Consider the following 13,254-nt stretch of genomic DNA (forward strand, 5'->3'; position numbering starts at 1 on the left):
ATTTCACACCCCAAAATGGAGAATGCCTGTCAGCAGCCATTGAAACTGGTAAAGGTAATGGTTAGGAAATAGATCTGGGTGCCATTAGGTGCATAAAGCATTCATGAACAGTTTCACTTGGAGGCTGATATCCTCATAACAGCACCAAAAGGAATATCTTTCACCATTCAGCTTAGGTATCAGTCAGAAATAGTCAAAATGTATTACAATACTTAAAAAACAACAACTACAAAACAAATAATTGGGAAACGCTTTTGTACTGTATTTTCAGGTTCAACGTACCAGGGTCTTTTTACATACAGACTGACAGAGGATGTGGCTTACAATGCCTCATCATGGAAACTGCACCAAACGGTCCCAACCTCTTCCAGGGTCATGCTGGGCTTGAACTAGAAATTATATGGTCCAAAAGCAGGGTCACTAACCAGCCAACCATGCACACTTAAACTTCTGAAGTTTTGAAAAGATTTAAAGAGCTGGACCAGATAACAGGGGAAGAGGCCAGATGACCTACGTAACAAGTAACTCTGCATACTTTTGTCTGGTTGATATAGATTTAGGATCAAGTCTAGACGTCTGCAACACACTACTGGTCCATCACTATAATAGGCACAGTAGGTCACAGCTAATTGTATCTATTATATCCAACAGATAGAATATCAACCAGTCTATTAAAAACTAGATTGTCATGATGACTTGTTGTTTATGAAAGGAAATAGAAAACTCAAGATGACAAACTGTGAGAGACAATAGAGACAAAGCATGTTAAAGATATTGTCTTGAACAGGGCTGTTTTCGGCTTGAATTTTTTCCCTTCCCACTCATTGTTTGGAAGCTCATTTTTTTTATATCTCTATTGTTAAATCTGTAATTTCAAGGTTACGAAAATATATTTTCATTAATTTCATGTCATGAAGTTCAGAATTTTTTGACAGGCGCTGGTTGGAAAATATTTTTCAATCACAACAAGCAAATTTCTGTCCCGGAAGACAGTCCTGGTCTTGATGGTCCTGAATCAATGTGCCAAGATGCCTACAGACAGTCAGACACTAAACCAAAATCACTTGTTTACTTGCATAACAAACTCAAAGAAATACTTATGGTAGAGGGCTGCAAATTCTCCACTCATAATGTAGACAATCACAGTACCATTACAGTGTTGAAAGGACCAATCATGACAGACAATTAACTAGTTTCCACACACAATAGCAGCTGTCAGTTCTATGACTGGCAAGTTGGGCATATTCCCAGGGTTAGGGAGGCCAAAGTGAAAAGTTCCTGGGAAGCATTTTTGAAGGCACATTTTTAAAGATATAATCATCATAAACAATTCGTCTATATGCTGTTCATAGCTCTTACAAATGTGAATAACCACTGAAAATTTCAGAGACGTGCGATGTTGGGAAGTACTATTTTATTGATGTTGAAAATGGGAAATATCACATATTTTGCTTCAAAAATGCAGAAAAAATTGCTCACAAGTAAGGTTTAAATAACCCAATTATCTAAAAACTAAGTATTGTACAGGCTTCTTCTTGCAGATATGCAATAAACCATGTAGGGTCATGCTATGTACACAAGACTGACCTTGCCAGACATGTCATACTTAATATAATGTACCTGTAATTAGTGACATTGGTTAAAAACGAACACAAATTAAGGCCAAAAACAGAGGTGGAAAAATGAAATTTCTTATTTTTGGGTCTACAAAGCTGGTTTTGGACTCAAAAGATGCCTTTTAGTACCAAACACATGAAATGATTAAAAAATTTCAAATTCACCTTTTGATTTTTGTTATTTATGCAAATTTATGAAAATATCGAATTTCGCAAAAAATGCTTTTCTGACATGTTTGTCCTCTTCTATCTCATGCTTCACATCCCAAACACTCTCAAGAAGGCTAATACAACATAACCTATATCAGTGCTATCATAATCAAAGCAGACTTGCTATATATCATGTTCATTTCCAGAAATAAGCTTTATCGAAAATGACATTTTGTTCCGATTCCTGAAATATTGTAACACATGAACCACTTCAGCCAACTCAAAACACCACTTCCAGTAGATTTAGAACTTCAACTTTTCAATTACAATGTCACTATATAATACATGTCACAAGTGTTTGACAACAATAAGACAAAGCAATATATAACCTGAGAAAAGAATGCCTGAAGATGGCACTTTTTATAAAATGCCCCCCTCCCCATCCCAAACAATGCAACATGAGCCACTTTTGATCAACTAAAAATTGCACTTCTAATGGTCCTGGAGGCTCAGATTTTCGCTCACAGTGTGACATGATGCTATATTCTACTTACATACTGCACAAAGAAACATATTCTATACATATCCTGAGAAATTAACACTTTAAAATGGTATTTTGGATAAACCGCCCCAACCCCCCACCCCCCACCAAAACAATGCAACACAAGCCACTTTTGACCAACTCAAAATTGCACTTCTAATGGCCCTGGAGGCTCAGATTTTCACTCACAGAGTGCCATGATGCTATAGTCTACTAACATCATACACAAATAAACTTATTGTATACAGAAAAAGAGAAAATCATATTTGAAAATGTTTTTTTTTAACTGCCCCCCTCCAATCCGAACAATGCAACATGTCATGTGACATGGGCCGGCCGCTTCTTGGACGACGAAACTGAGCGAAAGGCATCCCCGTCTCTGGATTCACTGCTCTCTGCAGGAGATACAGAAAGAAATTGCATATTGAGCTATAAAAAGATACAATACATATAACAGTCAGTACAAAGCAAAGGCACCATAGTAATAATGAATAGTGTCATATAAGTTTGTTCACCTTTTCTTACAGAAGACGAAGCTGAGCTAGAGGTGTATCCTCGTCCTTGGAATTGCTGCTCTCTGGAGGAGTTACAGAAACAAAAGATATATTTAACAATAAAAGAAACAATATTTTATACTTAATAAAAATGTACAAACTTGAGTAAAATAAGTGATTTAACTCAGCTCACCTATCGGTACGGGACAATGTCACTGAAGCTGAGCTAAAGGTGACTCCTCGTCGCTGGATTCGCTGCTCTCAGCCTCAGGACCGTGATCCCCTTTATCCAAGACAAAAACATGTGTTCTGGCTTGGATCCTTTTACAGGTGTCTCGGTGTATGCATGCTTACTTGTAGCAAACATTTCGATGACATCCTTTTTGTGAGAGATGATGTACCCCTTGTCCGCCTTGACCTTGGAATGGATTCATCTTCAAGCCTAAATTGGATAAATTACAGAAGGAAGTAATTATTAGAACAGATGTAATGAATTTTATGCATGGTACTTAGGCCCTACAAACAATCAAGTCATTCTTTACGAGAAATTTGTTTTATTTTGAACCCTGGAAGGGTAACCATTGGGTACTAATATATAGTAATGTGTTTCTCACATGTAAAGAACACAACAAAATAATTTCCCAAAATGTGAGGCCAAAGTTATCACTTACCCCAAGGAGGTTTCCTCCTTGCTTACCCTACCACAGTCAGCAAATGAATTTAAAACCTAGATAAATAAAATTAGGAGTGAATCACGTACACTATATGTGGCTAGTTCGAGACCGGGATGCTACATGCAGAACAGTCCCAAAGATAATGAAGGAAGGCAAAATGGGGAACATGAATTTCTAATCAGAATCATCGTGCGCCCCCCTCCCACCACCTAACACAACAAGAAAATGTTCTAAATTCGCCGTCAATTTGTGAGGTATAAGACAAAGAAAACCTACCATATAATTCCCATAAACTACATACACGTGCTTTGATTGTACTTTGGGTTAAAAAATCAACTACGTGACCACAACTCACCCAAAAGTTACGGCGTTCCGGACAGCAGCAAAAAATGGCGGGTGGTTGAGTGTTGTCTTCTGGGTGCCTCCGGCAGACACTCGCCGCGCCGATGGCCATCGCACGAACATACTTGCTTCAAAAGTCATAAAAATCCACAGAAAGGTGGACAACATTACTATCTACCTGTACATTCTATGCGGAACTGTGTATCTTTACGGAATTTTGTGCTACTACTTGTGGAAAAATGACCTATTTTCTACACCGCACGCACCAAACTTACACTGCACCACGCTATCCCCGCATGGGCAAGTTGGTTTCCTCTGAATGCTAGCTTTCAGAAGCTGGTCGTGGATTGGCTATGCGATTTTAGACAGCGAAGCGACGACCTATCAAAAATAGTATTACATCCAGGCCCATTCCGGGCGCGCGCACTCTGAAATACGGGTATAGGATTTAATACATTAGCGCGGGTGCCATTTTGAATACGCGGACGGCCCGAGCGGCGTGAAAACGGCCTTATGTACAGTTTTCAATTTGCGATAAAACTTTATGTAGAGGGTTATACTTCACCAAACTTGGCAGAGTTATAGAACTTTTTACGTTCTTTCATACCATGTTTTTGGATTTTAAAATTAATTCGATATTTTTTAGTATTGATGTAGCGGAACTGCCCCTGGTGTTAACATTTCACTTTGGCCTCCCTACCAGGGTGGCTGACATCCATCACTCACTGTCAGCCTGGCCTGCTGTGAATCACAACTAGGAGCATCCATTAGGCCACACCAATTTACATGCTTGGTTAACATATCTCCTCATCTGTTTGTCCAACTTAAAAAAAAGTCATGATCCAGATCCTTTTCAGTTTTCAAAACTTGCAGTCAAAACAACATATAACAATGCTGTAAATTTATATACCTTCCTCGTCTGTGTTTGTCCAACTAAAAAAAATTAGTCACCATCCAAATGTTGGGACCTTTCCAGTTTTGAAAACTCCTTGTAGTCAACACAACATAAAACAATACTGTATATTCAGGAATTGTCTTTCATTGAGGGAAAATAGTGCTTCTGCGGCGTCTAAAATTTGCAGTTGAAACGGTTCTGTGGTACGGTAATTATCCAAGATAGACATATCATGGATTCGCAGTGTATTGCTAGCCAGGTCACTGCAAAAACTATGAAAATTAGCAACTATGAATGATCAAGATTTATAGTATAATTATGGCTTCTCAAAGACAGGTGCAAAAAGGATACATTTCTTCAAAGAAGTTAACAGGAGGAGGTTGCAAGATGTCCAGTGCTGACAAGACCTGTAGCAAAAAAACACAACAGAAGTAGAAAATATCGCTTAGGGTATCATGATGTTAGTCATTCACATGAAGATGTATGAGTGCCTCTCAGAGTAACAGCTTAGGCGCACTTTAGACCTACAATGTTATAAGGTCGTACGATCATCGTCGTAGGCGACGGTTTTCTTTAGACACACGGTCAGGAAATATCATGGGACCCCCGCGGCGCAGAATTCCATTGATGTGGGCGTGTGACTCAAAGTGAACTCTTGCGCTCAAATTCAAAATGGCGGGGGAACCGCTTGTTTTCGTCAAAAGATGAAGCTTTTACTGACTTTGCAACAACTGTTGCCCTGCAGATGAGACGTTGAGAACGGTGCTTAACAAAGAAAGAGATTGAGGCTGGTACAGAGACGGACGGGATTTAACCCGAGTTCGTGGCCGCCGCCGGGGATGTCCCGGGGATCGAGGAATAGGGGCATACTAGAGAAGTAGCCACTGGTAGCAGGGCGTCGCGCCGGAATACTAGTAACCGGTTTCGGATGAGAAAAACATATTTCCATTGCTAACTGCATGCATATTTACAAAGAAAACGATAGAAACTTTCCTTCCCGGACAGGAAACAGCACGCTGTAGGCTTATTAGCATATCACCCACTTCCGTCGCCGGCGACGATTCTTCTTTAGACGAGAAAAACACAGCCACAGGCCCCCCCGCTGAACGTCGTGCGACTGGGTCCGAGGTGGTCGCACGACATTTCGAGGATTTCCCGTTTATTGCCGTCGTACGATTGTTTTGATCGTCTTTAGACGGCCAAAAAATACCGTCGCCGGCGACGTCGCCCACGACGATGATCGCACGACTCTAAAATGCTGTAGGTGTAAAGAGGCCCTTACAGGCTCTGGCAATCAAATTATGTCTACAACAGAACAGCTTATAAGCTTTACTAATATGACAGATAAGTCCTAGTCCTAATACAAAAACAGCAGGTGAAATTTTTAGTTCATTTTCCTTTCAGTGTTGCTGCGCCAGAGAGCGAACTAAGTAGATAATATACAGGAAGCAATCATTCACACACTCACAAGACTTATATTTCAGTCATAAATGTGCTGCAAAGGGATGATGAAAAAGGAGGATAAACTGTTCCATTATTAACATCTACTAACATAATTCAACCAGGGTACATAATTCTGCCACTCTGAAAAGATAATGCCCAAACAGATCTCCAACCCAACGTCCCCCAGTATAATGTACTCCTGTATATCTAAAGTGTGCATACCTGGGGGGTGCTACACTAGAGAATCTCTCAAACCCACTGTTTTTCAAAGTGGCGGATTTATGTAACCCGGCTGATTTATGTCAATGGAGGTTACTCATATGCGAAGAGAATAAAAATGTGGAAAGACATGAAAATGGAGTGAATGAGATTTATATACACATAAAAAAAGGACAATAAGGCAGATGCCTGTGAAGGTAACAATTTTTCAAAATGTATAGGGTGAATTGAGGACAGAAGACAGGCAAAGGCAAAAAGTTGCCTATCATGAATTCTGCAGGACTTTCTGATTTTGTATTCCAAAGGTAGAGATGGCAGAGGCGTTCGACTAACACTGAGATGAAGCTTATGTCAGAGTCTCTCTTTACTTACGGTATCTCCTAAAGAACACCTTGAAGTTCATGTAATTTTAGTGGGCTGCTCAGTATAACAAACATTCATACAACATAGGCTTGAAGTTTTCAGTTGAAAACAATGACTACTTACATTGTCGTGCTTGAAGAAGCAGAGCATTCTAAGTTCCCTGAAGACACGCTTACAGGATACTAGGTTCTGGAAGACATTGGGCATCTTCTTGAGGGCCACTCGCTTTCCATCTCGAGGGTCTGTTACAGACCTGTAGAAGTGGTGAAAGAAAAGATAATCATTAGGAGTGAAAGACATTCTTATACGACTATTACATTACTAACATCTTTAGATACTGGGGAACTTGGGAATGCCTTAAGTAGGTTAATGTTCTTTATGTGCAAACCAGCTCTTCCCAATTAAATCCAAACATAAAAGAAGGTAGGCTGTAAGGTAAAGCAGTCATCCTCAACTGGAGTGAAGCTTGATGCTTTTCATAGCTGGTGGTACATTGTGGCTTTGCTAAGGCTCACATTTTTTGCCAAGTACACTGGGTCGACCCTTCTTCTCTTGATTGTGTGTTGGGTTCTTTTAAGTGCAGAGGTCTGATGCTTGAGGCTAATGCCTGAAGCTCTCCCGTACACAGAACTGCCAGTTTTATGTCATCATCCTAAATAAAATTGGTTGAATGGGAAGTCCATCAGACTAGGCTGCCTTGGAGGCTTGTGTTCTTTATGTGCTGTCTAGTTCTTCCCAATTAAACCCCAATATGAATTGCCTGATTTGGGGAGAAAGGCAGGGTGTTTTCCCAGTTATAGAACTTCGGCTAGACACAAACAATGAGGCCTAAGCCTGGCATTGTAAGTCTCTCACAGATGTGACGTTTACACGACTCCCAACTGACGCCCAACTTTTCTCAAGCTGCCTATTAAAGCCTATTAAAGCTTGAGCTCTTATATCCAGCTGTAATACCTTGTTACACCTGTATGCCATAGAGACCACTTTAAATGTGTAAATCCTCTTCTTAATATTCAGACCGAGGTCTAAGATCAATGACAGATCTTAGACCTCTCTTACAGATACCTAGAAAATTCAACAGTTTATTTTGAATTCAAGGTAAACATCAGTACACATTTCTGGGTGCATTTGTTATTATCAATTATGAATATATCAGATCAGTTCACCTCCAAGCGTCAAAGTGGCATAAAGAGGCCACCATCACGCCAAGAAAATTGACCAGTATAGGGACTATGCATGAAACAACCAAGTTCTTAAAAACTTGAAATATTCACCAAAGCCTTTTTGACAGACGAGCTGACAATATGGGGGCCCTGATGTGAATGCTGTGAACATGGTTGTCACTTTCGATACAGCCATGCAGCTGGTATTCTGGATAAAAGTAAACAGTGACATTCTCCTATTCTACCCTCTGCCATTTGACCTTGGTACAGAAGACCATGCTCATTACATACGTGTAGACACATAAGATCTGCTTTTATAGGAATGGGACATAAACAATAAAGGAAAACAAAAACATGCAGTGAGTATTTACAACGTTTTATTTGTCTTTCCAAATACCAGATCAGATGTCACAACTCTCTGATCACATGACCCGAAGTGCGTCAGAAGTGCTGTCAACGACACCAGGGCAGAACAGCTGACCCAACAAACAGACGAAATTTTCTGGGTACAACCTCTGCAAAATAGGCAGTTTCAAAATAGTGCAAACAGGCCTTAAAACATGCGGACCAAGATTTTCTGCCAGTCTACAAGATACTGTATATCACACAGGGTATTCAATATGAAGCCTAAATGAATAAAATGTTTTGACGCTAGGCATAGAAAAGTATGATATTCATTTATGAATAGAATATTCGGCATCATTACACAGTTAGAAAATGTCATTTAAAAGCTAGTATTAAAAGATAATGTCAGTATCATGTCACGTTGCAGAAAGAAATTCAATTAGCAAAAACCTGCACTACATTTGATGTTCTTTTCTAGCATATCAATTTATTATACACTAGTATGGGTATATTTACATTGGACAGTGTTGTCCAGACAAGCTACTTTGCCCTGGAGACAAAGAATTTGTCCTCTCAACATACATATGACCCAGGAAAAATACACTGTGACTGTGAGTCATAAGTAACACATGCACTGTGCCTTCTCCAACCAACAAGTCCTTCAAAATGGGACAACAATAAGTATCCAATCTCAAACAATTTTCTGCATGAGGAGATTCATTCTTGTTTTTTTCCCTGTCAATATTTTCATGGTCACACATTTGCAGAAGGACCATATTTTGAAGGCGACAAGGACATTCTATTGAAAGCTAGCCTGGTTTTGTTACAGTTGGCATACTTTACATCCAATCTGTTGTTATGTAGTAACAAGATGCTGTCTTTAGACATCTTGTTACCAAAATTATTCATAGGGCCTCTGCTAAAAGTGCTACGTATTCTGATATGGGCTGTGATATATAAGTGGTTGGGTACTTGGACTCCAATTAAGGGAACGAAAAGGGTTTCATGCCTGGCCACTGGATCTGGGCCTTATTCCCTACACTCGGAATCTAGTGGCCAGACATTAAACCCTTTTGAAGAACAGGTGCTGGTCCAGACAATATCAGCAGAGATTGACACAAATCAAATATTTTGTACAGGAATGACATCAAACATCACAACTACTCGATCAAGTATACCCGGTAACGCAAAAAGACGGTTGGCAACGTACAAAGGTTGGTGACATTGCATTACAATGCCTGACTCTAAGGCCAAACCAATATGATTCCTCGGTTCTCTGACATTTTTGTGTAAAATGTTATTGTCAGTTGGAGAATATCAGAGAGTTGAGAGGAAAACTGGCACCTGACTCTGTTCACTCCCTAAAACTGTGTGTACCAAAGTACACACTTTCCCCTAAGAGCCTGTTTTTATATTGATATTCCAATCGTTTAAAAAAAATCAGAGACCCAAGAAATCACATGGGTGTGGCCAATGATACAGATGATATTAATAAACAGACCGTTCGGTGTAATATGACCAGCTGCTGCGCGCCGCGTGCCTGCGAAGCTGGTGTGTTACGCCTAATGGCGGTTATACCGGCTATATAGATACAGATACAGATCATGACCCTACAGCTAAGCTCCAGTACATATCTGTCTCTAGATGGTGACAGTAGTGTTTATGAACATACTAGGATAGATGCTGGGTCCTGATGCTGGGCACAGATGCCAGCCTTTCACAGACAGTAAGAACTGGGGTCGACAAGGGCACAGGGGCAGTGCCCTCTGACCCCACGTCTGGACTCTCCTGGTGGCAATTCAGCCATTAGGCCATTATGCATGCACGGCCATCAGTAGTATGTACATCAATACAAAACCAGGCCTGCTTGAAAACAGCACAGCCACAGTTACATGACTTTTATTGCCTCTGTTCACTGGAGATGTTGTTTCCAAGGAAATCATTTTTTCAACAGAGACCTGTCAGGTTTTTAGTAAAACTGAAATATTTCTATTTTGCCTGTTAACAAAAAAATCACTTATGCAAGAGTTTGATCCACACCAGTGTATTTCAGAGGCAAATCAATGATACCTAAAATTATATTTTCTTTCAGCAAGTTGCCTTCAAGCATTAGTGCATATCTGGTATGACTGAACCAGCACACATCATAAAACCATCTAACCCACTGAATGATTGCTCCTGATGTTGTCTTCTCTTGGAAACTCCAATATCCAAAGAACTTACAAGGAAGGGCCTCGGTACTTGTGTCCTTTCTAGTGCTTTGACTTCAGAGACCAGAGACCAGCCCAGGGGCAAATTTTAAGTACAGCATCTTTCCCTGTCAGGTCTGTTTACCTCCCATGGGACTGGTGAGGTTGAAAACTCTTTGTTCCTAAATTTTAAGAGATTCTTGCTACTATACACTATAATACAGGCTTTACAGAGGGAATCCCCAATGACAGAGGAAATACCTGGCGTGGTGAGACCACAAGAAGATCTACACTACAAGTTACGGACAGTAACTCATGCCAGGGCATGTAGAATACTGCAAGTATATCAACATTCATCGTCATATCTTGTTGCTTCAGTTCTGTATCCATTGACTGGCTATCTGGTTAGCCTCTCCTATTAACATTGGTATTGCTTGAGTAGTTCAGTCATTAGAGATTGGATGAACTTCCCCTTTTTGATACAGTCAAACCTGCCTAGGCGACCACCTTTTCAACGCGACCACCTGGCCATGGCGACCGCTTTTTCTCGGTCCCGAGAATTTTCCCCATAGGCACAAGCATTAAGCTGCCTGCCCAAGGCGACCACCCGTCCAACGCGACTGCGACCGCCACGAATTGGGACCGCACAGAGCACAATCCCTGCCCATGGCGGCCGCCTAATTTTTAAGCGTGTGGTGACATCAGATCATTTTGCTGTCGGATTTCAAGGAAATGTTTTCAAGACTGTAAAGGACAAAAATAAGGACAAAAATATATGGAATAGCAATGTTATAGCATCGATTCCTCCATGAAGTGTTTTAATAAAACGTTCCCCCTATAAACATTGTAAAGACAAATGTTTGTGATGTTGTTGTGCCTATCATAAATTTTAGTTTAACGCAAACTCAGTTCCGTTTAAACTCAATTTTCAAAACGAATACGTAGTGCATGACGTCAAAAGGCAGATTTCACAGAAATTACTATCTATTTCTTGTATTTTCAACAAAAATGTGTCTATGTCTTGCTAAATTCCGCCGAAAAATGACTTCGCGGTGGGCAAAACATCGGGCGAGAAATGCTGTTCCTTGGTCCCGACGCCATCTTGGATTTGGGGCGGCCCAGATTTGGCGTAGCGCTGACTTTTCTAAAACACGATGCTTTTGTGTATGAACATTTACGAATACTCTAGTTATTGGTGAAAATTAAAATTCTTATTTTCTTTTTATTCCCATGAATCTCACAAACTTTTATTGGACGCTGTGCGTTCTGCTGCACTGACTTACCTTTCGATGCGGTCGCACAGAGCTAATGGCGGCGCGGCGCGACGAAATTACACCGTTCCGTTTTCATCTTTAGTTGTCAGATCGAAAACTTTTTGACCTTTTCATCCAGTGGTCGGCGCCCCAAAAAAGGCTGGGACCAGCAGGCGTTTTCTAGGGATCTGTCTTAGTCCTTAAAACTTCGATGATGTGCGTGTGTGTGTGTACTATTTAATGTAACATGTGAATGTGGGAGGGCGCTGCGAGATCATCGAGGCAACCATGGTTTTGTAGTAAAAATTATGACGAAAATTTGTACACTATGTAGCGGTATACAATTATTACATCGATAACGGAAAATGCAATTTTTTTAGGATCTTCCTGTCAATTAGAATTGAACCTGGTGGGGGTCATGCTGTCTAAATTCACATAATTTTCCATCCATTTACGTACTGTATTTGAAAACCTCGACCTGGAAACATGTGAGTAGAATCCTCTTCATGGCGACCACCTGTCCATCGCGACCGTTTTTGCTCGGTCCGCCGGGTGGTCGCCTTGGGCAGGTTTGACTGTATGTTAATATTGGCCTTACACTTTTCATAGGCTTTTTCTATCTCACAATAAAAAGTAAACATCTACAGTATACTAGGTCTGAATGTTTTTACTAAAATGAAAACATTAATAATGACTTAGCCCCACACCAGGTAAATAATATCATTGGTTTAAGTGGTTACACAAAGAAACGTACCAAATTGCCTTTCAGTTACTCATACCTAGCATAAAATACCTGGCAACAATAACATATGTTTCAGCTACAGCAACATGAAAAGCTCTTGTCCTACCAGCATTTCAGCAAATCTGGTAGAACAAAAGTTTAAATTTACAACTCGTTGTTTGAACTCTGTCAACTATGCCAGCTATGTAACCATGGACTCAAGTGGTTTTCCCTTACCATTGTGAGACGAAAATCACACGTCTCCGGTTTCATCTTACTATGGGAGTAGGCAGAAGCAAATATGTGTAACATCGTGCATGATTTCCTGTTGTGTGATAGTATTCAAAACTTGTGGTCAACCCGAAGGTGAAAACAATACGTTTCTGACTGATTATAAAAGGAAGGGTATTGATGTACAACCTCTGTGTGAAAAACCAACAGTAAGCAAACACAACTTAGAAAGACATCTCTGATGGTTGAATACCCTGGCTAGATGTAAAAATAATAAAGATGGAATACAATTTCCTCATCTCATGTTCATGAGACATATCTTGTGCTTAAATTGTACCATAAACTGCCAGGAATACATAACGCTTTTCATTGAAAGCTGATAAACCACTAAGAGAGCCTGAAGCTAAGGGGATAAGCAACTAACAAGGTTGTTTTCTTGAGAGGGAAAAGAGCTTTTGTACTCACTAATCAAAATCAGAATACATTTAAATTCCAGGTTGAGATTAAGATATCCACATAATATAGCAATTTTCCTTTTTCGAAATGTATATAACAGTCACTGTGCTGATCTTTCATTGACCAGTGAGAGAGGAAAAATTCCAAATCACATCAGCA

The 13,254-nt window shown here is 40.2% G+C and overlaps 1 protein-coding gene and 1 long non-coding RNA gene across 3 annotated transcripts in view; both read right to left on the reverse strand.

Annotated features, from left to right (window-relative positions):
- The window catches only part of LOC136441333 (serine/threonine-protein kinase NLK-like), a 32,728-nt gene that overhangs the window by 13,338 nt on the left and 6,136 nt on the right, over window positions 1-13,254 (reverse strand). For both annotated transcript variants that reach the window (XM_066437582.1, XM_066437573.1), the window contains exons 2-3: window positions 6,861-6,990; window positions 5,064-5,119 (exon numbers count right to left, since the gene is read on the reverse strand). In XM_066437582.1, coding sequence (XP_066293679.1) covers window positions 5,064-5,119; window positions 6,861-6,990 — 186 coding nt within the window. The remainder of the gene's footprint in view (window positions 1-5,063; window positions 5,120-6,860; window positions 6,991-13,254) is intronic.
- Window positions 1,400-4,116, reverse strand: LOC136441385 (uncharacterized). The gene is made up of 4 exons (XR_010756876.1): window positions 3,831-4,116; window positions 2,995-3,243; window positions 2,823-2,884; window positions 1,400-2,702 (listed from the first exon to the last, which is right to left on the reverse strand). It is a non-coding gene; the product is annotated as an uncharacterized lncRNA (long non-coding RNA).

The sequence above is a fragment of the Branchiostoma lanceolatum genome, chromosome 1 (assembly GCF_035083965.1).
Source record: "Branchiostoma lanceolatum isolate klBraLanc5 chromosome 1, klBraLanc5.hap2, whole genome shotgun sequence".
NCBI classification, from domain to species: domain Eukaryota; kingdom Metazoa; phylum Chordata; class Leptocardii; order Amphioxiformes; family Branchiostomatidae; genus Branchiostoma; species Branchiostoma lanceolatum.